This window comes from Trichechus manatus, unplaced genomic scaffold, assembly GCF_000243295.1.
Source record: "Trichechus manatus latirostris isolate Lorelei unplaced genomic scaffold, TriManLat1.0 scaffold00151, whole genome shotgun sequence".
In the NCBI taxonomy this organism is placed as follows: Eukaryota; Metazoa; Chordata; class Mammalia; order Sirenia; family Trichechidae; genus Trichechus; species Trichechus manatus.
The window spans coordinates 4460571-4484720 of record NW_004444087.1 but is presented as its reverse complement, the minus strand read 5'-3'; the positions used below and the strand labels follow the sequence as shown (position 1 = coordinate 4484720).

At 50.3% G+C, this 24150-nt stretch overlaps 2 protein-coding genes across 3 annotated transcripts in view; both read left to right on the top strand.

Annotated features, from left to right (window-relative positions):
• SUN1 (Sad1 and UNC84 domain containing 1) overlaps positions 1-4180 on the top strand; it is a 57420-nt gene extending 53240 nt beyond the window's left edge. The window contains exons 22-23 of the mRNA XM_023740252.1: positions 1671-1763; positions 2177-4180. Of these exons, the coding sequence (XP_023596020.1) occupies positions 1671-1763; positions 2177-2290 (207 nt within the window). The 3' untranslated portion in view covers positions 2291-4180. The remainder of the gene's footprint in view (positions 1-1670; positions 1764-2176) is intronic.
• Positions 4181-7057: 2877 nt separating this feature from the next.
• On the top strand, positions 7058-23776 carry GET4 (guided entry of tail-anchored proteins factor 4). Of its 2 annotated transcripts, none has more exons than XM_004385933.2 (9): positions 7058-7267; positions 11954-12032; positions 12370-12451; positions 13348-13497; positions 16921-17059; positions 19263-19403; positions 19480-19555; positions 19763-19835; positions 22296-23776. In XM_004385933.2, exons 1-9 carry the CDS (start codon positions 7119-7121, stop codon positions 22382-22384), a joined length of 978 nt encoding a protein of 325 aa, XP_004385990.1. In that variant the 5' UTR covers positions 7058-7118; the 3' UTR covers positions 22385-23776. The 2 variants fall into 2 exon arrangements, with proteins under 2 accessions (XP_004385990.1, XP_023596019.1); XM_023740251.1 differs by lacking the exon at positions 22296-23776 and adding an exon at positions 21424-22127.
• Positions 23777-24150: the final 374 nt, after the last annotated feature.

Here is a 24150-nt window from a genome sequence, read left to right as displayed (position 1 = left end):
TGAATGACTCAGGTACATCTGCCAGGCGCTTTTTTCAGATATTATTGTTGTTCTTTGCCCACTGATACTCTGAGTAAGATGATGAAATGTTGAGGGAAACATTTGAGTACCTTTTCCAGAGAGGGTAACTTACAAGTAGTATATTAATCAATGTCTCAGTTGTATGTCATGCTAAACAGATCCAGTTAAGCTTGTCTGACTGAGTATTTTATTTCTTCATCACTCTGGTCTGTTCAGCTCTAAATAGCGTTCAGACAGCTGGGTAATGTTGAAGCAACTAAGTGACAAAAAGTAAATTTTGCTTTTTGATTAATAGAATTTACAGAAAAGAATGAAGAAATTGGAAAAAGAATACCCATAATCCCAGCACCCAGAGAAAGCCACCATTAATATTGTATTTTTTTCTAGTCTCTTTTTTCCCCCTTATAAAATACAGATAAGACAATACTGTTCATATAATTTTGTTTCCTGCTTTAAAAAATTTTTTACCGTAAGCATTTTTCCATGGCAATTAAACTCTTTATACACATCTTTAAATGATGTACAAAAGACCATTGTATGGCTAAGTCCTTATTTCCCTTACCACTTCTCCCAGTGTTGAATATATCCATTTTTCAGGGTGACTGTGACATCTCTGCATCTTCAGTTATTTCCGTAGACTAGATACTCAGAAGTGGAATTCCTGTTGCAGGGGTGTGGGCATTTTTTAGGCTGTGATTCACTGCACTGTATGTGATGAGCCTTTCTCCCGGCAGTACATGAGAAGTGTTATTTATCTCACGGTACCCTTTCTAAGATTCAGCCTTCTCTTTTCAGTCTCTGCCAACATGATAGGTAAAAGATGGTATCTTATTTCAGTCTGCGTTTTTATGCATTGTGCATGCATGTTTCCTTTTTTGTAGATTCTGTTCTTGTCCATTTATCTTTAGGATCAAGTAGGTTCCTTATTTGAGCTTTTTAATATATGAATGTTAGTCATGTGTCACCTTGTTAGACACATCTCCCAGTGTCATTCCTAGTTCTGCATTTAGTGATGCCTGCTCATTACTTGTGATTTCTTCCGTGGCTTTTTTTAATACTTAGAGTCTGTGCTTATTATGAAACAGACGTTCAAGTATTTGCCTATGTTTATGACTAGTGTTTTTAATGATTTGACTTTGTGTGTGTGTGTGTGTGTGTGTGTGTAGTCCTTTCATTCAGGGACCCCTTCAGGTGTGCGTGTCCCTCAGGCCTAGTCAATGGTCTCATGTCCCCAGTGCGTCAGCCCCAGGTTCAGGTGTGAGTGTCCTTCAGGCCCAGCTGATGGTCTCATGTCCACAGTGAGTCAGCCCCAGTTTTCATTTAGAGCATAGAGAAGAGCTGTGCACGTTCTAGTTAACGGCTGGTCTGTGGAGTCAGTCAGTCTCTTCTCATTAGCTTAACTTCTTCCAGCCTGTTTGCCTTATCTATAAAATGGGAGTAATAATACCTCATGGGGTTGTTGTGAGGATTAAATGGATAACAGATATAAAGCACTTAATAGAATGCTTAGCATGACGCAGTCCTTCCAAAGAAGGAATTATGACTGCATCAGTAGCTCTGTAACCTCTCCTAACTAATGTTGAAGAGAAACAATCCTAACCAACTCTGTTATTTTCCCATTATTTCATGATATATGCTCTTGGTTTCAGGGATTGGAAAGTGAGTATCAAGAAGAAGGGCTGCTTCTGGGACAGTTTACATATGATCAAGATGGGGAATCACTCCAGATGTTCCATGCACTGGTAAGGCCCCGGTGGTACACACTTGTCTTTGGTTCCTGGGCCCCTGGTCTCCCTCGTGTCAGCAGGGCCCAGCCAACATCAGTAAGCTTGTCAGAAGTAGCATGAGGATCAACCTTTGAAAAGAAATTAACCTGAGCTTTTAGCTTTTTTTCTTGATGAGCCTTTTTAGTATATAATTTTGCTATATGTAACCATGTCATGTGTATTGAAACTAAGAGAATCTGTAGCTAATGATGATATCTCATAGGGCTGCTGCACTTCCTGTGCTGTCACAGAGGACTTGGTTCATATTGAAGAATTTAATCTCTAACTTAACTGTTTCCTATCCAGTATCATAGTCAGGGAAGTAACTGGGCTTGGGATATTAACATGAAATAAGTGTGATTTTTTTTTCCTCCCCTCCTTGATTTCAGAAAAGACCTGAAAAAGCTTTCCAAATCGTGGAACTTCGGATCTTCTCTAACTGGGGCCATCTGGAATACACATGTCTCTATCGGTTCAGGGTTCACGGAGATCCTATCAAGTAGAGGCCCTGCTCACATCCCTGTACGTTTGTAGATACAGGACTGCCTGGAACACTGGAGCCCTCGAGGCTGAGGGCATGTTTGGTCACAGGACACAGCCACCCCAAATAAACATTCCCAGACCGCCCAAAAGGCCGGTTGTGGTCTGGTGCCCAGCTCGCTGTCGCGTCCACTTTGTGTCTTCGATGCCGGTGCCAGGACACCTGCGTGCTAGATGCTTTGTCCACAGAGCCCCTGGCGACAGCTGCCTCTGTGGACATTCCTCTGGATGTATGGTACACTTAGTTTGTTCTGGGGATTTTTTTTGAACATAAAGCTCTTTATATTTGTATTTTCTTGACATCAGGAACAAAGCAAATGAGGTTACAAGGTTTGAAGTGTTCTCAAAGTTTTGTTATTTAGCCTTTCACTAGACCTTCTAAAGGACTTTTGGGGGCCAGGTATGCTCCATCTGTTAAATCCAACACACATTTCTTTCAGGGAAAAACAGTGTCACCAAATTTCAGAGCTCTAAGCACCTTTCCTTCGGGTGGGGCTTTTCCTTTCTTCAGCACCAGTTCTTTTACACTACCAGGTGGGGGGACAATTAAAACTTGTTTTTCTGCTTAGTTTGTGCTTACTTCTGAGGATTTTCAGAGTGGGGATTCAGTGCACTAGTATCTGTCCAGAACAGGAGGAGCTCCATTCTCATTGTAGGTTTTGGTGAGTCTGGTGTGAAGGGGCTGGTCTAGATGGAAACAAACATAATGGAAGTCTCGAGTCCCGTTGGGATTACCCTGGAGCTTTACTTCCAAGTACAGATTGGAACCAAGAATCTCATCGTTCGGATTTTTTCCAGGTTTGTTTTGAATTTTGCTACAAAGGGAACACTAATGTGCTCTAAAATTTATAAGGCTGAGTTTTTAGTCCACTGATGGTTTTCAAAAGAGTGTTGTCCACTGTGGCAAGCGCATGAAACCATTCATTTTACGATTGTCCTTTTTCTTACAGCAGCATTTTCTACTCGCTCTAATCGGGATCTGCCTCTCACTATGGCTGCTGGCCACTCTCACCTTGTTCTTTGGAAACCCATTTTGGTCGTGGTTAATATTTAACATATAGACTACTTTACTCAACGAAATTTATAAATATCTGCAAGGCACTTAAAGTTTTAAAGATGTTTTACCTTTAAAATTATTTAAGTTGTATTGGGTTAAGACAGCTTTGGTGTACTGTAGATGTTGTATTTTCAGAAAAAGCAAAAATGATGGTGCTGACTGGTTTTCTGAACAGTTTTATGTATATTGCACAACAGTCCTCAAATATGTAAGAATCACATAAAATAGCATTTTTTTCACTCAGAATTAGAATTAATGCCTATGCAGTTAAGTTGGATAAAATGTGTACAGATGTTTCATATATTATAGGTTAAATGTATAGATCAAAATTTCCTATATAAAATTAAATTTGGGGGTTGGGGTGGAAATATTTTGAATATTAATTTATTTTTAAAGATGCAAGATAGGACTTTGTGCAATGTATTTTTGTAAATGCTTTTCAAGATATTTGTCTTTGGTAGTGTTTCTTTTGCTGCCACCAAATTGATAAGATGCTATTGAGATGTTTAAATAAAGAGTTTTAATTTTTAAAAGTGCATGTGATGTTTCAAATGAATAATAAACAGTATATTTCTTTTCTCAATTTGTTTGTTTCTGCCCATGGGGGTGAGGAGGCAACTAAGTTGTCAGGTCTGCCATTGATGGCAGTGTCGATCTAGCTGGCGCCCCCCTTCAGAGCCTGCAGGCTGTGTGTTCGGCACCTTTTCCTGCCAGGTGTGCCCACCTGGAGAGCTGACTGCATTATAGGTGAGAAGCTGCCTGATGGGGAGGAAACAGGGAGAGAGGAGGAAATGGGGCATTTCTGTCATCCTGGCCATCTGTTCCTAATGACAGGTGCCAGCACCTGCTCACTTTCAAGCCTTCCCTTAGGATTCCGCCAAGGGCCTGTCTCACCGTGTTGTGATGATTCTTACAAAGTAATCAGAGCAGATCTTACTACGTAATCTAGTGCCTCTAACAATCCATCAGTGTTTACTGACGCCCACTGTATGCAAGGCACTGTGCTGAGAACACATGGGTGGGCAAGGACAAAGCCTCCTCCTTCTGGAGCTGACACTGTGGGGGTGATTGGCGAGGAGAGGCAGAGACACGCCAGGAAGGGAAGCAAGTGAGCAGTAGCTGTTCAGGGATGGCGCGCTGCACACGTGGTCGGGAAAGGCCTTTGACGGGAGGTATCTGAGCAGAGCCTGGAGTGAGCCCTGGGGAGATGGAGGAGAGTGTCCCAGGCCAGAGGAGATGGCTTGGCAGGTTTAAAGAGCAGGCATGAAGGCAGCAGCGTTCCTGGAGAGAGGCTGGGTGGTTTCAGTACCGACCTGGGGCCAGGGAGACTGTGCGCACATCGCATCTGCAGCATTGATTCGGTTCAGAACCAACTTAGGAGAGAGCACTCACTGAAGAGACCCCACCTCTGCACAATTTGTTAACTTTCAGAGGCAGCCGGTGCTGCCATGTTTTTCCCTCTGGAAACGTGTATGCATATTAAGCAAAAATGTATTTATACTTTCCCCATTTGTGCACCTTGCTTTTCTCCAATTATCTATATCTTGGAGATCTCATATTGAAGAACTTCCTCCTCTTTTCCTTTATAACAGCCTCATGGTTTTCCATGCCTGGATCTACCACATCGTTTTAGCCAGTCCCGTTTGTGGATATTTGTTTCCATTTTTTCCTATGACAGACAATGGTGAAATCAGCTTAAGTACATGCTTTACTTACCACACTTGTATTATCTGTAGGTTAATTTCCTGCGGATAACTGCAGGTCAGACAGGCGTGTGCATCTGTAACTGAGTTGCCAACACCCGAAGAAAGAGAATTGAGTGCCTTCCAGCCGAAGTTTACTGGCAGAGTGTGCATCTGTAACTGATGGGTACTAGCCAGCTGTGCCCAGTGGAGGCTATGCCCAGTGTGACCAGTGATATAATGAAAATGACTGCTCCCAGAACTCTTGTGACTAGACTTGAGTCTTTGTGAATCTGTTAGGGTGAAAAGAGGTTTCTTAGTGTAATTTAATTTAGGTTTATCTCATTATGAGTGAGGTTGAGCATAAGTTTAAAAAGCCCTTTACTTCCTTTGTGCACTGCTTATTATTTTCCTGTTCTATTGGGTTAGTGGTTTCTATCTTACCAGTTTTTAAGAGTTTTAAAAATATATTGCATTATTAGAAAAATCAACCCTTTATCTGTGAATATTGACCTTTGAAAGGGGAGAACGATCGAGATGAGACTACATTTGAATGGCAAAAAGCACACTTACAAAATTAAAAATGTTTACTTACCAGACTTTAAGTTAGAAACTAGAATAGCGGAACCACAGGTTGGCATACTTTTTCTATAAAGAGCCAGATAATTTTTGGCTTTGTGGGCCATGTAATCTGTCACTATACTGACACTGTAGTGCAAAAGCAGACTTAGACAATACGGGAACTAACGAATGTAGCTGTGTTGCAATAAAACTTGAAGGTGGTAGGCCAGATTTGGCCAGTGGGTTGCTGACCCCAGACATACACTGTAATTTCTTCTACAATTTTTGAGCATTTCCTGCAGGTCTAGCACCTCAGATGCTGAAATGTAAGACAGTCTCTGCCTTCAAAGCCACATTCAACGCGGGAAGAAATGTTCAAGACAGAGGCACACAGCAGAGGAGTAGGGACACCTCTAGATAAGCCTCTTCTCTCTGGTTTGCCTTTTTTCAACTATAAGGAATAGTATATTCTGTTCTATGTGGTGTTGCTATTGGAAAACTGGCACTCAGCAAATGGTTTGACTTTATTGTGGACTTTGACTTGTTCCTTTCTGTGAACCTGACACACTCAAAAGCAGCATTCCAAGGTGCTGGAAATGGACTTTAGTTGGAAAGAGTCACCCACCCTGCACTGTCTGGCTCTCCTGCCCCTCTTCAGTCAAAGCCAAAAAGAAGGGGCTACTGACACTGGAGACCCAGCGGGGCCTTCAAATCAAACTGCTTTTAAACTTCTACCGCTAAAGCCGAGCCTTATTTCTATTCCCTATTTGGTCCGTTAAACTGTTTAACAGGTGATTTATGATAATTTCAGTTTTCCAGGGTCATTAGAGCTAAACACCAGATAAGGTGACTATCCCAGGCTAGAGAGCGATGAACTAGAGGGAGGTGTACAGCACAGTCACATTGAGAGAGAAACAGGTGTAACGTAAACACTGGGTGGTGTTTGTCCCCAAACAGTCGCCAAGTATGTACCTTATTTTGTCATCACTCTGAACCTGGCACTGCCTGGTAAGGAGGCGGGCGGCTGTCCCAGGGAACACGCTAGGGAGACGCGAAGGGCAGCCGCCCAACGACGGGTCTTTCAAACAGCCTCTGTCTGACCAGTAAAGGGGGAGAAGAGCCGGGGTGGCCAGGTTGGGGAGACCGGAGCCAGCGCCCCGACCTCCAGGGTGCAGCGGGCTCCAGGGGCCGGCCGCAAAGAGGCCGGGGATTCCGGCTACTGCACAGCGCGGTAGCGAGGACCCTGACCCGCCCGGGGCCTCAGTTTCCCCGCCCGCCGCGCCCTCGATTATGGCGTGAGCGCCCACACAGCTCCTTCGCTGCCGGCCGGACCCCATCCGCGGGTCACAGACACCGTTCGGTCACGTGAGCTACGCGGTCACGTGGTTCCGCGCTCCCCGCCGGCCACCGTAACGGCGTTCCGCGGACGGAAGCCGGGAGGGCCCGCGGTCGCGCCGCCTCAGCTCAGCGCCTGCTCGGAGCGCCGGCCCTATGGCGGCGGCGATGGCCGAGCAGGAGGGCGCCCGCAACGGCGCCCGCAACCGCGGCGGCGTCCAGCGTGTGGAGGGCAAGCTGCGCGCCAGCGTCGAGAAGGGCGACTACTACGAGGCCCACCAGATGTACCGGACGCTCTTCTTCAGGTACCGGGCCCGCCGGGCTTTCCGCCTCGGCCGCTCGCCTGCGGGCCCGCCCCGCGCCCTCCCATTGGCCGCGCCCAGAGCCCCCCCGCTCCCATTGGTCGCGCCCCGTGCGTCTTGTGCTTCCATTGGCCCGCGCCTCTGCCCGTCCCGGGGCCGAGCTGGGTGAGTGGCCCGGGTCGCCGGCCGAGGGGCTTCAGCTCAGGGCTTCCCGCGCCCTGCCGCCCCTCCTCGTCCTTTTCCTCCTTCTCATCCTTCAGCTCTCCCATCTCCACCTCCCTGATCCCGGCCCGGTCCTGTCCGGCTCCCGGCCTGAGTCCTCCGCCCACAGACGGTCCACCCGTGGGGTCCAAACCCGCGTGTCCCTTTGCTCGCCTGGCGCGCCGTCCGCGATGTCTGCCGCTGAATCGGCTGTTTTAGAAAACCCGAGGGTCTTGTTACACCTGCGCAGACCAGGTGGGGGCCGTCACCACGTGCGGCACCTGGAAGCGGCGGCCCGGGTTGGGGGCGCCTCCTGGTGACGCTCGGACACCGGCTACCTGTTGACGCGGGACTCCGGGAACACCGGGCTGAATGACGCATATGTGCGTTTTGGGGTGGCTGCTGGAAACGTTCAGGTGTTATGTGGCTTGCATTTATTTTTGGGTCGCGCTGTGTTAAAACATTTCTGCTTCGATCCAGCTGCTGCTGTCGTTTTAATTCGTTTTTATGTGTCTTAAGACATTCCTGTGAGTTATGCCATCTCTGTTCTCCTTTGGAGTCCCTGGTTTGCACTCGACTACTAACTGAAAGGATGACAGTTCGAACCCACCCAGAGGTGCGTCGGAGGAAAGGCCTTGCGATCTGCTTCCGAAAGGTCACAGCCTTGAAAACCCTATGGATAGTTCTGCTCTGCACACGTAGGGTAGCCTGGAGGCTGAATCAACTGACAACGACTGACACAGCTGTTACCTTTTATGGATTTGGCCGCCAGTTAGAACTTGGGGGTGTTTAGTGATATTTTAATAGGATTTAACTTGTTCTGTGGAGTCTTTTTAATGTATTTCTGAACTGCCACAGAACAGTGAGTTTTTTGGTATAATGTTTAAGGGCAGCTGTGTCTGGCCTTCACACAGTCTAGGCTCAGATTTAAAAATTTCCTTGAAATGGCAGTTGGAGTCAATATTTGGAGAACTCTGGACATACTTCTTGCCTCGGTTGTAGTTTACTGATTTGTATTTGGGTTAAGCACATTCTGTAGTGCCTCTGTGTCTGGATCCTGTTTGCCAAGACATACAGGTAGGTGAGTACTGGATTAACACATCGAGAAGGATACGTAATCTAGATGAAGTATCTGGAATTACCAGTCCCCAAACTAGTTACATAATGGATACCACATCCTTACTTAAAACCCTTATTTGTGCTATGAAGAGAAAAGAGACAGGCGTGTATAAATCAGCTGTTGTTAATCCTGGCTGATTTGACTGATCTGGGGTGAGGCCCTGGTCTCTTTATTTATAGAGATTTTTGATGTTATTTTTATAGATTCCCCCGGTGCAGCCAGGATTAGGAACCATGGGTTTAAGTGGCCATTAGGTTCCCTGACTGTAGTTTTACAATAAAACATTAATCCCTGCTCTGAGCCTCAGTGATCTGAAGGATCACTTGTTTCCAAAGTTGGTGTTTATTGACGCTTGGCACATTTTAAATACAAACAGCCAAGCTACAGAATGCCTTTCTGTTTCGAAAAACAGCTGTTCAGTTAGTTTGAAAAGAGATTCATTTGCTTTTCCTTTTAGTTGAAAACTATTTAATTTTACATTTGGCAGAAACAGGTCCTTATGCTTGGTGTTTATAGGTGATGGATGTTTTTAATTCTAGTTGAATTTAACATTGACAGCTTCCACATGGCATGGTTTGTGATGTCCTTTAAATCTGATTGGTCTCCAAGGAATAAGCCACACATGTAAGTAGGCATTAAACTACATAAGATTGAGCCTTCCAGTAGGCAGAATGTTGTTGTTAGCCACTATCGAGTCACCTCCAACTCACAGTAGGTGACCTTGTGTACAACAGAAAGAAACATTGCCCAGTCCTGCATCATCCTTATGATCACCAGCATGTTCAAGTCCATCGTTGGAGCTGTTATGCCAGTTCATCTCACTGAGGGTCTCCCTCGCCCTTGCTGGCCGTCTGCTTCACCAAACATGATGTCTTCCTCCAGCAATTGATCCCTCCTGATGATGTGTCCAAAGCAAGCAAGTTGGACAATGTTCTGTTGTGATCCATAGATTTTCACTGGCTAATTTTTAGAAGTAGATCGGCAGGCCTTTCTGCCTGGTCGTCTTAGTCTAGAGCTCTGCTGAAACCTGTCCACCATGGGTGACCCTGCTGGTATTTGAAATACTGGAGGCATAGCTTCCAGCATCACAGCCACATGCCAGCCATCAGAGTAGAACACAGTGACAGGGATGCAATAGTCAGAATAGCGATCATATACCTGTATGATGCAAGCTTTTGTAGTTCTCAAGATTTGACTTGATGCTGCTGCTCTCAGGGGTTTGTATATAAATGCCTGCCCCATGACTGATCAGCAGAACCGGATCTTCCAGAAAATAAGCACATGCTTCTTGTTTTGGACCAGTTCTTCAGTGACTGCTATCATGGGCATTTTGTTGTTAATTTAGTTTTTAAGTGGCAGGTTGCTCAGTTGAGGGTGAGACGATGGAGCTCTCTCACTGCATGCATCTGAGGCCTGGATGTGCACTCTGGTCATGAACATGCATGGCGGGAGGGAGCTGTGTGGTGATCACTTGGGATAAGCGCCTATGATTCTCTGTATGTCCATGCGGACACAACATGGCATTGTATGCTTCTGAGCACCCAGGGCATCGAGTCTTTGGAGGCTAACCTACAGGGCTTCTCCCTGAGATCCTTTAGGAGTGAGGTAACAGCACTGCACATACGTGCGCCGTGCTTTAAAGTGACCCACGACAGGAATTAGGATGATTGCCCTGGCATGGTGTCAAACTAGTGAAGGCGTAGGCCCACATCCAGAGTTCTTGGAGTGTGTGTGTGTGCACGTGCACACATGTGTATGTGCGTGTGTGAGGATAATCCATGTGTGTGCATGTGTATATGAGAACAACCTGAGTGACCAGTCTTGGGAGTGGCTGTGACAACACTGAAGTTCGTGCTGATGATCCACAGGCTGACAAGGTGGTGGTCTTTCTTGGTGTGTAGATGTTTACCTCTTAGCGCTTACCCCCACACACAACCCAGTGTGGCCCCTGTTGGGGTAGCTTGTGCGCCCAGGATGTGGCTGGAGGGTTCCGTTTGGTTGTCTGTGGTTGTGGGCCAGTTCTTTTGAGGTTAATGGAAGAGCCGACCATTCATGTCCCTCCCTGCACTTGCTCTGTCTTCCCGAACTCCGTCACACTGAGTCCCCTCACAGCCTGCCAGGTCATTATGTCACCGTACTTTTGTGTACTTGGTGTTTTCCTCATTTGACTTTTAAAACTTGCCCTTGTCCAGTGGAGTTTTGGCTGGGAGGTGCAGGTTGGATTGACTGGTGTATTTGTTTTCTGATAATCATTAAGATGAACAAATAGCTAGTGAAATAAAACGTCTGGACTCCACTTAACGTTACACTTCGGGAGGCCCTGGAGCCGGGTTCGCGGGTGTTGGGAAGCTCTCCTCCCAAGCTGGGCCCTGAGCTGCTCAGATGGCTCAGGCCAGCCTCACTCCTGAGCGCACACGCATCTGTCCTCATCATCATCCATCCTTGTCATTGTGTTCTGTGTCTTCAGCTCCCTGCCAGGCTTGTGGCTGCTTTAGGCACCATCCCTATACAGCCCGAGAAACCAGCTCCCGGCGTCCTTTGATTTGTTCGGCAGTTCTCAGTGGAAAAGGCTCAGGACAGAGGCAGTGCTTGCGCTTGCCCAGCCTGCCCCGCTGTGGGAAGGGGAGCGGGCCCGGGAGGCATGGGGCTCGGCAGTGCTGTCCTCACAGTGGTTCTTCCTCCCCGGGGAGATGCTGGTGCATGCACCATACCTGCACCATGAATGTGCCTTCCCAGCTCTCCTCACATGATGGTGAGCCTTCCCGACTATCATGCAGACATCTGCCACCAGCAAAGCCACTGCTGGAGGAGCAAAGTTACCCTGCCTCCCCCGTCCCTTTGCTGGAGGCAGGGGCTGCTCTCTGGTCCTTCCTGTGTGGCATGGCCAGGCTCACTCCCTACCTGTGAAGCACTTGCCAAGCCCGCAGACCAGCAAGGTGCCTAGCAGTGCCAGGTGTGGTGGTCTCCCTGAGGGTCCAGCTCATGGCAGAAGGGACCAGGACTGTCATCACAGGCACTCTGCACCCTCCCTACCGTATGGGGGCTGGGCCTGGGACCCTGCCATGGAGCTGGAGGCAGCAGGAGAGACCCTGTCCCCCAGGGAGCTCCTGCCTGGCAAGATGTCAGGGACAGAGACTTTCTCTCCCGTGGAGCTCACATAGCTCAGGAGTAGCTTTGATTCCATTCTTGATAAAAGGTGTGGACATGCAGCTACGCACACCTACATGTCCTATATGTACATAGGAATGCTTATTTTTATAAGGCTCTTACATTTATTGAGAACTTTCCCTGTAGCATTCTGCCTCCAGAGCACGTGCCTGGGGTGGTGTGTGCTGTTGGCTCCGCTCACCAGCCTCTTTCTGCTGCAGGTACATGTCACAGGGCAAACACACAGAAGCCCGCGAGCTGATGTACTCAGGGGCGCTGCTGTTCTTCAGCCACGGTCAGGTAAGCAGGGCTGCTTTTCTCCATTCATACCTGTCTGCTCTGGGCAGAGGATCAAAGTGGGAATGATGGGGGCCTGGTGGACCGCTCTCAGTCCTTATGGCCTTGAGAATAGAGACATCCAGTCACTGGGCCTGCTTCCTGCTCCCTCAGCAGCAGCCTTGTGCTGTGGAGGGGTACATGTGCATTTTGGCATCGACAGCCCGTTGTTTCCCTTGCCCCTTACTGGACTCTCAGTTATTGGGACCCGGCACATTGGGGCACACCAGCTGTCTCATCTTTTCTGGATACACATCAGAGTTCTGTTTCTGATTGTTTGGCTTATTGGTATATTTTGTAGCAGAATAGCGCTGCGGACCTGTCCATGCTGGTCCTGGAGTCTCTGGAGAAGGCAGAGGTGGACGTGACCGACGAGCTGCTGGGTGAGTTCTGATGCTTTGGGTCTGCAGGGTGCGGCACCTCAACACTGGGGGTCAACTCACCTAGCCTCACTGATCATGCCTGCTGCTGGCCCAGCTCTTTGTGGACCACCCTTAGCCCAGCCATGAGGTCTTAGGTGGAGCATGGTTTGGGCACAGGGGCAGCATAGGAAATGGCTTCCCTGCCTCTCTGACAGACATTCCCTCGGCCGAGAGGTGGGGTGCTGTCACAGGGATGTGGTTTGTCGGCCTGCCTGACCAGGGAGCATGCAGCTAGGAGGACACAGGAGGGGTCCCCACTCCTCAGATGCTTGTCGGCCGGCCTGACCAGGGAGCATGCAGCTGGGAGGACGCAGGAGGGGGCCCCAACTCCTCAGATGCTTGTCGGCCGGCCTGACCGGGGAGCATGCAGCTGGGGGGACACAGGAGGGGTCCCCGCTCCTCAGATGCTTGTCGGCCGGCCTGACCGGAGAGCATGCAGCTGGGAGGACACCGGAGGGGTCCCTGCTCCTCAGATGCTCGTAGGCAGGCTGACCAGGAGAGGAAGGAGGCTGTGTGTCTGGGCCCATCCAAGTGCTTCACTTCCTGACCCCCTCTGGGCTGTGTTCCTTCAGGGGGCCAGCTCCCACCACCACCCACCCACCCTTCCACCCAGCTCCTGGCAGGGCTGGACAGTGAGGTAGGAAAGGGGTTGCTCTGGGAGCATGTGGCTGCTGGCGCTGCAGTGGGGAGGTCGCCCCTTACAGCACCTGCACAGAGGGGCACATGGGGAGTACAAGCCAGCAACACGCCAGTGCTTCTCAGCTTTCGTTGGACCTCATTGTTGTTTTTAACTCATGGTCTTCAGATGCACATACAGAGTGTGTTCCTTGGGTATGGGTCTGTGTCTGTTGTTTCAGGAAACCTGGCCAAGCTGTTCAGTTTGATGGATCCCAACTCCCCAGAGCGAGTGGCGTTTGTGTCCCGAGCCCTGAAGTGGTCCGGGGGCGGGTCTGGGAAGCTGGGCCACCCCAGGCTACACCAGCTGCTGGCCCTCACCCTATGGAAAGGTAGGCACATGCCTGAGTACATGGGTCCCATAGTGACAGGGCTTGCGCAGGCCGTGGGGTGGGCTGACATCTCCTGGCCAGGGAGCTGGGGTCCCGAAGGCAGAGTTGATGCCCCAGCCAGACCATGCAGACCACAGAGTTCTGGCTCCCCGTGGCTGGGTGGGACCATCCAGTGAGTCACATCCCTTCTGTGCCTTCGGCCACCGTGTGTACTCCATGGCTCTCATCCGCATTGTCCCTTCTGATCAGTGAAGTCATCCCCCACAGACGTGAGCAGAGAGATCGTTTGACATGGTACAGCCAGGCTTTGTCTGGCTGATGTGAGTCTCATGCCACCTCTTGATTCAGTCACCATCGCTCCAAGGAGAAGCCCCGCGGCGGATGGAAAGACAGGTGTCCCCATGCTGGTCCCATCTGTCGGTCCAGCCCCGCCTTGGTGCCTTCTCTCTCTGTGAAGCAATCACATCCTCACAGAGGTGCCGTGCTCTCACAGCGCAGGCCTTTGCTCGTGCTGCTCCTCCTACCTGGGCCCCTGCCCCTGCCCAGACCAGCACTTCAGTGGCCCCATGCTCCTTCCCTTCTTAGCGCCCACCTCGCTCTCTGATCAAAGGTTTGTGGGGACTGCTGGATCCTCAGGGGTGTGCTGGGGATGTTCTGCTCAGTGTGGTTGGCGTCCTTGGCTCCTGCTGTTTAGGTACAGGAAGAGTTGCTCGATAAATGTCGTGGGGTGACTGGAAGGACTGTTAGTGTTCAGGAGGGTTTTGGAAAGCTGCCTCCCCACAAACATTCCGGGGAACATGCAAGGACTATGCCTGAAGCACTGGCATGAGTGCCTCTTCTCAGTCACCCAGGAAACCTGGCGGGGACCCTCAGTGGTGAGGATCAGGTGAAGGGGTCAGGAGGCAGCCGGTGGGGTGCAATGGGGACCGAGCCTCGTCGGCATGAAGCTCTGGGAATTCAGAAGTTCCTTGGGAAATGAGAGCAAAGTAATGCTGCAAACAGGACCTGAGGGGCAAGCTCCTTCTAGGAGCAGCTGCCCTTTGCTGAGTGTTTGGATCATTGGATGAAACTGCTGTGTTCTCTGTGAGTCATCAACCCCGAGTCCACTCTTTTGCACTTCTCTCTGTCATCCCTCCCACGCACCAGGCTTCTGCCTGCCTAGGTCTCCCCATTCATGGGAGAGACTGGTGACAGCTGCAGCAGGTGAGAGCCACTGTGATGGGGAGCCAGGGTGCCCTGGGACCCCAGGGGCAGCAGCTGGTCAGGCCTCATCGGGATGAGGGCCTAGCCATACCTTAGGGGGTGAGCCCAGTAGCCGGGAGGTGGGGACAGAGGGGGTGGGAGGGCCATTCAGGGGCTGTTCCTCCCTCCTCGGTGCCCCCACCCCACCCTCTGTGTGGGGCTGGCTAATTCTGCTGTGCGTTGTGTTCTCTCCTTGATCTGGAGTGCCCCTGCCATGATGGTCTGACCACATGGGACTTGTGGACTCACTGGAGTCCTGGCACACTTCTTTCCTGCCTCAGGCCACGGGGACATGTGTGAGAGTGAGTGATTCCATCTAAGTAGAATTCAAAGGCTGCAAGGTTAGGGTCACTCCCCTTAGAGTGATCTGGCTGCATTCGTCTCCCGCAAAGTACCCCCTCCTGGAGAAGCTGAGGCCTTGTGACGTCCCCCCCACCCCGTGCCCTGACCCCTGACCCTGTTCATCCTGAGGATGGGGCAGCAAGTGCCGGGTGGTTCTCAGCCATGGGTGGGGATGCCTGCACAAGCCTGTTGGGCCAGTAGGTGGCGCTCTTCTGCCCAGCCTGTGTGAGACCTGCAGAGGGTGCTGGGCAGTGAAGGCAGGCGTGAGCCTAGCCTGGCCCTTGCGGGGAGAGGCAGAGTGTGTGTACTTAGAGGCCTCCCTGTTGTTAAGAGGGCGTAAAGCGTGTATGCTTGATATTACAGCTTGTAGAGGTGATGTACTGGTTCAGGCACAAAACACAAGTAAAATATTCTATGTAAATGGCTCCCCTCCCGGGGGTCACGTTTGGATGCAGAGTTGGTTTCAGTGGGTCTGCACAGCGGAGTCTCCAGCCCTAGCGAGCCTCCAGGTGTTACCAGTGCTGCTATCCGGGGCCATGCTTTGAGGGTCAAGAGTCTCAGCTGCGGTGGAAGTCCAGTGTGTTGCCAACAGGTGTCATTGTCACCATCACTAGCAGACATGCTGAGGGGCTGCACCTTAGGCAGCACTTGTTAGTGACTCAAGGGTACACTGTCAGTCCTCTCCTGGGGACTCTGACCCTCTTCTGGAGGAGTGTCTCCTTCCCTCATGAGTGCCTGTCGATCAAGCACCCACCATGTGCCGGGCACCCATCCCGGGCTTCAGATGTAGACAGTCTGCTGCCCCCGGGGGCTTCCCTCACAGTGGAGACGGGATGACAGCAGATGTGAGAAAGAAAGAACAGTGGAGGCAGAGAGCACAGGGCACGGCAGGGGGTGCAGTGGGGCAGGCCCTTGCTGGCCTGTGATGGCCCTGTAGGAGGAAGGCAACCTCTGAGCTGGTCCTGGCTTTAAAACCCAAATTGAGGTGTGCCTGTGTGTGACCGCTCAGGTGTCAGGGTTTGTACCCGGTTGATCCATTTGAAGTGGCCGTTTCTGTAGGTGACCAGGGTCAGAGAAGAGCAGGTTCTTATGGCTCAACCTGATGTGTTAATGTGAGAAGACTTAGTGGCCTCCCACAGCTGGGACAAACAAGGCATTTAGTAGCCGAATGACTATTATGGATTGAATTGTGTCCCCCAAAAATATGCGTTGTAAATCGTAACCTCTATGCCTGTGGTTATAATCTCATTTGGGACTGGGTTATCTTTGTTATGTTAATGAGGCAGGATTAGTGTAGGGTGTCTTCAGTCAATCTCTTGAGATATAAAAAGAGATTAAAAAAGAGAAGTAGAGATGGGAGATGACTGATGCCAAGCCACATGGAGATCTCCCGGGAACCAGGAAACAAGCTGAAGAAACCAGGACCTTCCCCCAGAGCCAACAGAAAGAGAAAGGCTTCACCTAGAGCTGGCACCCTGAATTCAGACTTCTAGCCTCCTAAACTGTGAGAAAATAAATTTCTGTTTATTAAAGCCACCCACTTATGGTATTTCTGTTATAGCAGCACCAGGTAACTAAGACAGTGACGTTCCCCCTTTTGAGCTGTTAGTTTGGTGTTGAACGCTTTGAACATTGCAGGTGAGTCAGACATGTGGACCACTGTGTGTGTTCAAGGGGAAGCACAGTCCACATGCCCCACCACTGGCCTTGAGGAGGCTAGAGGGATGGTGTGGAGAGAGTCGATGCACAAGGGCAGTAGGGGGAGACGGGGTTACGGTCTTGTGTGGAGCGTTATCTTCATGCGTGCATATGCATGGGTTTTTTTCTTTACCCCTGCAGAACAAAACTATTGTGAATCTCGGTACCACTTCCTGCACTCTGCCGATGGAGAGGGGTGCGCCAACATGCTGGTGGAGTACTCGACGTCACGGGGCTTCCGCAGCGAGGTGGACATGTTTGTGGCCCAGGCCGTGCTCCAGTGGGTATTCTGCATTTTCTCTGCTGAGTCTCTCAGAGTTGGCTCTTTGGCTAAGATGCTCTGGGGGGAACTCCAGGTTCACCTGGGTGGTCACCAGCCTTGGGATTGTAGCAGCTCTCAGTCTTCCTGTTGCCGTGGGTGCCAGGCATTATGATACTGCCCTGAGCAGGGGAGTGCGTGGTCAGATTTCTGTATTGTAGGTCAGCTTACTTTCCTTTCTTACCACCCATTTCCAGCCTGCTTCCCCCCATTAGCACTTTGTCGGGTTGCTTGATTTTAATGTCATGGCAGCATGTCTTTTGTATGAAGCATGGACTTAATAAATCCTAAGCAGCATCTTGGACTAGAGTGAGCTCGCTGTCGAGGGCAGTCGGTGTGCTCGTCTCGCCAGGTGATTTTATGCCCGTAGCATCTTAACACATGAACGGGCTGTGCTCTGCCTGTTGCCTCCACCAGCCTCTTCCTGTCCCCAGACCCTGAGCCCCTGCACTGTCAAGCCAGACCTCCTCCTCCTGTTTTTTTCTTTCCAACACTTAGTATCTTAAAAATTTTGAAACCTAGATAAAAGTTGGAGTTTTTCAGTGGATGTCTTAGGCTGAGTTCTCTAGAGAAGCAAAACCAGTAAAGCACATATATACATAAAGAGAGCGAGAGAGAGATTTATATCAAGGAAATGGCTCATGGGGTTGTAGAGGCTGGAACATCCCAAGTCCGTAGGTCAGGATGGAGGCTTCCCCTGATTCACGTCGCCACAGGTGCTGACGAACCCAAGATGGGCAGGTCAGAGAGCAGGGCTCTTGCTCACAGGCTGCAAAGATCGACACATCCCAAAATCAGCAGGCAATACGGCAGGTAAGCTGCTAGCTCAAGTCCCAGGAACCAGAGGTCAGATGAACAGGAGCCAGCTGCAAGATCCAGAGCGAGCAAAAGCCCACGAGCTCTGCCAGAATGTCCACTTATATTCAATGCAGGCCACATGCCCAAGGAAACTCCCTTTCAACTGATTGGCTGCTTACAGCAGATCCCATCATGGAAGTGATCACAACATAATACAACTGCCAAACCACTGAGAATCATGGCTCAGCCAAGTTGACACACACCCCTAACCATCACAGTGGATATCTGTGTATACCCCCCTGACTCCTGTTAGCACTTCACTCTTCGGTGCTGTTGAATGAACTGGAGCATCAGTCCCAGGGGCAGGAGCCCCTCTGATGGAGGGGCCAGGAGCCCCTCTGATGGGAGGAGGGGCAGCCTGCTCAAAGGCCCCCTGAGCTCTGTTTTTCCAAACTTTAGTCTTTGCTCCTTTTCTAATGGAAATGCTCACCTGCAGTCAGGTTTATTTCCTCCTGTGAGAGCCTTGGTTTGGTTGGCTGGTGTTGGAATCAGATTTGTTTTTGTAGAATTTGGGGCGGGACTTGGCCAGGGTGCTTGCCGTACTTTACTGCCCCCACCCCATGCTGCCGTACTGCCATGTGACAGGCTGTTACTGACTTCTACGACTTTAAAAAGGAAAAACTATTGTTTAAAATCCCAAATTCACTGGCCCTGCCTTCACGGCATGTGGTTCAAGTGTTTATAAAATCAGTTCCTTTCTTACTGGTCCCTCTTTATGCCCTAAGAAAGCATTGCCTGGGGGACAGCATCTCAGTGAAGTCCAGCTGGGAAAGGTGCTCTGTGGGGCAGGAACCAGAGCCTGCCCCAGCCGGTGCTGCACGGGGGCCTGCAAGCCACCTCCCTCTAGCCCTCAGCTTCTGGGTGTCTCGTCTCAGGCAGCAGGTGCCTAACAGGGTGAACAGGTAAACAGTGTTTGGAGAGGGTAGAGGTGTAGCTCAGTGCATCAGGGGACATGGGCTCAAGTTCTCACCCCACCAGTTTGTAGCATTGTTGACCTAAAGCCCACCATGTGACCTTCCTGAATATAATTCACAGAGCTTTTGTTCATTGAGGGGCCTGGCATCTAGGGGGTACTCAGTGGGTAGGAGCTGTGATTCTGCTGTGGAGCCGCCTGGCACACACATCCCCAGCTGGAGGCAGGAAGCCTGGGAGTGGCTGGTGGCCTTTCGCCTGTGCAGTGGTGGGCGTGGAGAGCTGAGGCTATCTCCCCCGTATGGCTGAGTGTGTGCGAAGTCTGCATGGATGTGGGTGGAGAGCCCATCTCTTCCTCCAGGGTTTCCACTTACCAGATAACTCTTATTTCCAGATTTCTCTGTTTAAAAAATAAGAGCAGTGCGTCGGTGGTATTCACAACATACACACAGAAACATCCGTCAATCGAGAACGGACCTCCGTTTGTACAGCCCCTGCTTAACTTCATCTGGTTTCTGCTGCTGGCTGTAGACGGGTAAGCTTTGTTCGTGTGGGGTGTGTGCTTTTGTTTTCTTTTAGAAACAAAGTTTTGCTTCACTATTTTGTTTTAGAGGCAAACTGACCGTATTTACAGTATTGTGTGAGCAGTATCAGCCGTCCCTCAGGAGAGACCCAATGTACAATGAGGTGAGTGGCTCAGTGGGGTGATCCAAACTTTAGACTGTAGGGCAAGAGGTCAGAGAGAGATGGAGGGAAACCTTCCAATTCATGGGACCCTCATGGCACAGAGGGAAAGTGGGAGGGAGGGCTACAGGCAGGCTGCCCTTCAGGGTCTGTGCTCAGCTGGCCCAGCACCAGTCTACTTCCCAGTGATGTGCGCCTTTGCTCTTTCAGTACCTCGACAGAATAGGACAGCTCTTCTTTGGTGTGCCACCCAAGCAGACGTCTTCCTATGGAGGCTTGTTAGGTAAGCCCAAGAAAAGGGTGCCCACGTACCTCACCTCTGGCTCACTTGGCTGGGGCCGGGCAGGGGAGGAAGGGGACCAGGCAGCAGCTTGTGTTTCAGACCTGGCTGGGGGTGCTCTGTGGTGTCGGTCCGCCGGCTCCGTCCCATGGTACTATCATGGCCTCACTGACTGTGGCGGCGGTCTCCTTATGGTCTCCTGTCTGGTCTGCCTCTAGGTCCTTCTCTTGTCATAGTCCCAAATAGAGGCCATAGAATCAAGGTCAGATTCTGAACCTACCATTCAAGGCCAAGCCACCTCCCTGCGTCTGTCCTGCCTCCCTACCCACCCAAGACTGCCACAGCGGGCGGCCCTCAGGAGAGCCTTCCCAGGAGCAGGGCTCTGCCACATGATCCACTTCCTGATGCTGAACTTTCCCCCTTCCATGAGGGTAGGAGCTAGTATAGTCCTTTATTTTAAAATATTTTTGTAATCTTTATTTTTTCAATTATTTTAATTTTATTTTTTCAGTAGGTACATTATTCAGAGTTCAAAATTTAAAAAAAATTCACCGTCTGACCCTGTCTTCCTGCTCCACAGTCCTCCTCTTGGGGCAAGTGGTGTTCACGTTTCTTCTGCTTCCTTCCAGAGAGAATTTTGCATATACCAGCAGATACGCTGTTTCCCCCTTGTTCTGCACAAACGATACCTGTTGTACACACTGCTGTGCACCTTGTTTTTTTTTTTTTTTGACCTAACAGATCTTAGAACTGTTTCACATGACATAGAGAGTAGCCCACTTGTGGGCTTAGCCTCACAAGTAGCCATTGTGAGGACACACCACAGCTTACTCTGTTGCTGCCCATTTAGGCTGAGTGCAGTCAGTGCCGCAATGCTTAACCTGATTTGTGTACTGTTCCTGGAGTGTAGTCAGTACTGCCATGATAGTCTTATTCATGCACCATTCCCTGAGTGCAGTCAGTGCTGCAATGATAACCTTATTCGTGTGCTGTTTCCTGAGTGCGGTCAGTGCTGCAATGATAATCTTATTTGTTTACTGTCCTGAGTGCAGTCAGTGCTGTAATGATAATCTTATTCGTGTACTGTTCCCTGAGTGCAGTCAGTGCTGCAATGATAACCTTATTCGTGTACTGTTCCTGAGTGCAGTCAGTGCTGTAATGATAATCTTATTCGTGTACTGTTCCCTGAGTGCAGTCAGTGCTGCAATGATAACCTTATTCGTGTACTGTTCCTGAGTGCAGTCAGTGCTGTAATGATAATCTTACTTGTTTACTGTCCTGAGTGCAGTCAGTGCTGTAATGATAATCTTATTTTCATGTCCTGTTCCCTGCGTGCAGTTAGTGCTGCAGTGATACCCTTATTCATGTACCATTCCTTGAATGCAGTCAGTGCCGGCACTGCATAACCTTATTTGTGTCCCATTCCATCTATAGAGGAGTGTGTCTGTAAGATAGTTCACTAGCAATTAAACTGTTTTCTCATATAAGTTGTATTTTTATTTTTACTTTTAAATTTTACCTATCTGGAATTTATTTTCAGTAGAAGCTGTGAGGTAGAAACCCACTTACCTTTCCCCCAATCTCTCTCCAGTCACACCACCACCACCTATGCAGGTGTCCACCTTCCCTACTGTGTGAAGACACCACCTGATCCTGCATTAAATGCCCCATACGTATGGGCCTTCTCGGGATTTCTTGTCCTCTCTCCTTGTTGTCCCTTTGTAAAATTACGCTGACATTTCAGTTCATTTATCCGCCAGAACTTAAGGCTCGGCTCTTCCAGTTGCCCCAGAAATACTGTCAGTGTGTTTGTCAGGACTGAGTTAATGACCAACACAGGGAGAATTTACCTCTTTGTGACCATGTCTTGGTATCCAAGAAGTTCTTTCCATTTGTTCTTTTGTTTCCCTTGTGGTCTGGTTTAGGGACCCTCCTAAACCGTGATTTTATATTTACACAATAGACGCTCATTGGATAAAAATTAGGAAAGTGAAAAGGAGACGGGCAGTGGTGACACCCATGTCCTGCGACAACGGTGGCTCACAGGTTCACGGAGCCTCGGGAGCATCTGCCCCTCGTTTATTTATGTACAGTCATTGAAAGGGTACCGTGCACATGACTGTAGTGTTTCCTGCACTCAGAAGTGATCTTTTCACGGTGTTATTTTATGCTTTGGGGGTTCCCTGTGGGACTGCACCTAGTCACCTATTGGACGGTGCCCAGGTTTTTTTTTTTTCCCCTCCCTATTTTTTGTCCCTCTGCCCTTCAAGAAATGTCTTAGCCGTGGGATTCCTGGGTCACAGGGTAAGTGTGTTGTTTGGTTTGGGCTCCGTCTTGCCATGGCGCCTCCCAGAGTGCACGCTGGTTGCTGCACTCGTCCGCAGGGAGGTATGGTTTCTCGGGTGGGTGGGGGCTGAACATGAAGAGCCACTCCTGTCCCCAGCTGCCCATGTTTCCTTTCAGGGAACCTTCTGAGCAGCCTCATGGGCTCCTCTGAGCAGGAGGAGGGCGAGGAGAGTCAGGAGGACAGCAGCCCCATCGAGCTCGACTGATGTGTCTGGACACGATGGAGACGGCGACGCCTGGGCAGCTTCAGAATGCGAGTCCTGCGACACAGCTTCCCTGAGGGCTCCTCATCCTGAGGCTGGCGGGCTGCGTCCAGGATCTGGTCTCCTGTTCGTGAGGTGGCCAGGCGACCTGGCTGCCTGTCGCTGTGCTGATGGGACTTGGGGCGAGTCACGTGGCCCGCGGTGTCTCCGCCCTTCAGATTGCTCCGTAATAAAGCACAGGCCTTCCTACAACAGCGCCGCCCCGTCCTTTGTTTCAGCTTCCTGTGGGGTGGCACGGGATGGCATGGGACCTGTCCTCACGGTGACTCGGGGGGCTGCACAGCTCACCTAGCTCTCCTGGGCCGAGTGCGCCGTGGCACACAAGGAGGCAGCCCCGCGTCTCGCCACAAGAGCCATTTTCTTTACCTTGTGTTGTTTTGAACTAGTTGGGCCGCCGTGCGATCATGATGTAGCATGTCCCGTCATGAGCGTGAGCCGTGGGCCCTCATCCCCCATGGTCACCACGCCACTGCTGGGTGCTGTGTCCCTGTCCTCGTGCGGTCACCGTGCCGGTGGAGTTGCTGCTCCGGAAAGGCTATTTCTTAAAAGGGATCCTGCATAACTCCACATCTCTCGTGATGCAATATTTATTTTTATTGGGTGATTGAGTCCTTTGACCTAACATTTTAGGTTTTAACCAAATAACCGGTCCAGGAGTTAGCATATCCGCCTTTGTCACTGAGCTGTACCGTCACCAGTATAATCACAAAAGGGGAGACACTTTATTTTTTCACAGTTAAAAAGTTGTAGATTAATATGAAGTGATCATGCATGGGAAGGGGGAGATATACGATCTTATTTACTGTAAAAATGGAATTTAAAGGAAGGTTTTGTGTTGTTGAGTTTAAATAAATACTTTATACTGGGTTGTGCTTCTTTCTGAGTTTGCTCCTGAGGTTGGCTGGGTGGCCACATCTTGGGGTGACACTGTGACCTCTTTCCTGGGGGGTGGGGGCTCTGCGGCTCTGACTCATGCCCACCCCAGGGGGCAGCTGCCAAGCCTCCTGGGCTCCCTGGGGGTGTCTGAGCAAATTCCCCGTGAGTAGAGCTTGTGCTGTGGCACCAAGCCCTTCCCTGGGCTTGCCCTGTGTGGATGGAGACATGGCAGCAAGGGGCCAACACTCAACTATGATGTTAAAAGAAATGTGTGTCTATGTGTTGTGATTTTATTTAGATTTGGAAAAATCCACTGGGTTAAGGGCGGCTGGAGCCTGTCAGTTTTAGGGGGATCAGCCTGGGCGCAGTGGTCACAGCGCCCCCTGGTGGCTGGGTCAGCTCCTGCCTGCGGCCAGGAGCCAAGTGCTTTAAATAACTGGAGCCGCTGGCTCTGGACTTCGTCGGAGAAATTCTTCCCTGCGACCGTGAGGCTGCCCTGGTTTCTTTTTAAATAGTGTCATACACACCCATGCGCATACATAACACGCAGGCACAAGCATGCATGTACACTCGTGTGTACACTGTGTGGCACCACCAGGCTGCAGGCGGGTGGCTGAGCAGGATAAACACGGGCAAGGGCCGAGGACCCCAGGGCTCTCATTTCTGACCCAGGACAAGGCCTCTCACCTTGGGGGCTGTTTCCTGTCTGAAAAGCGACAATGGGGCTTGGCGGGAGGTGGGGGGGGGGGGCGAGGTCGCTTCTGGGCTTGGTGCAGACCTCGGCTCTGGCTTGCAACCGGGCCAGGGTGAACCAGCAGCCTCCTGAGGTGAGG

Coding starts and splice junctions, on each gene's coding strand:
- GET4 (XM_004385933.2), top strand. CDS start 7,119: ATGGCGGCGGCGATGGCCGAGCAGGAGGGCGCCCGCAACGGCGCCCGC. Junction 7,268..11,953: donor TACCGGACGCTCTTCTTCAG/GTACCGGGCCCG, acceptor TTTCTGCTGCAG/GTACATGTCACAGGGCAAAC. Junction 19,556..19,762: donor GAGACCCAATGTACAATGAG/GTGAGTGGCTCA, acceptor TTGCTCTTTCAG/TACCTCGACAGAATAGGACA.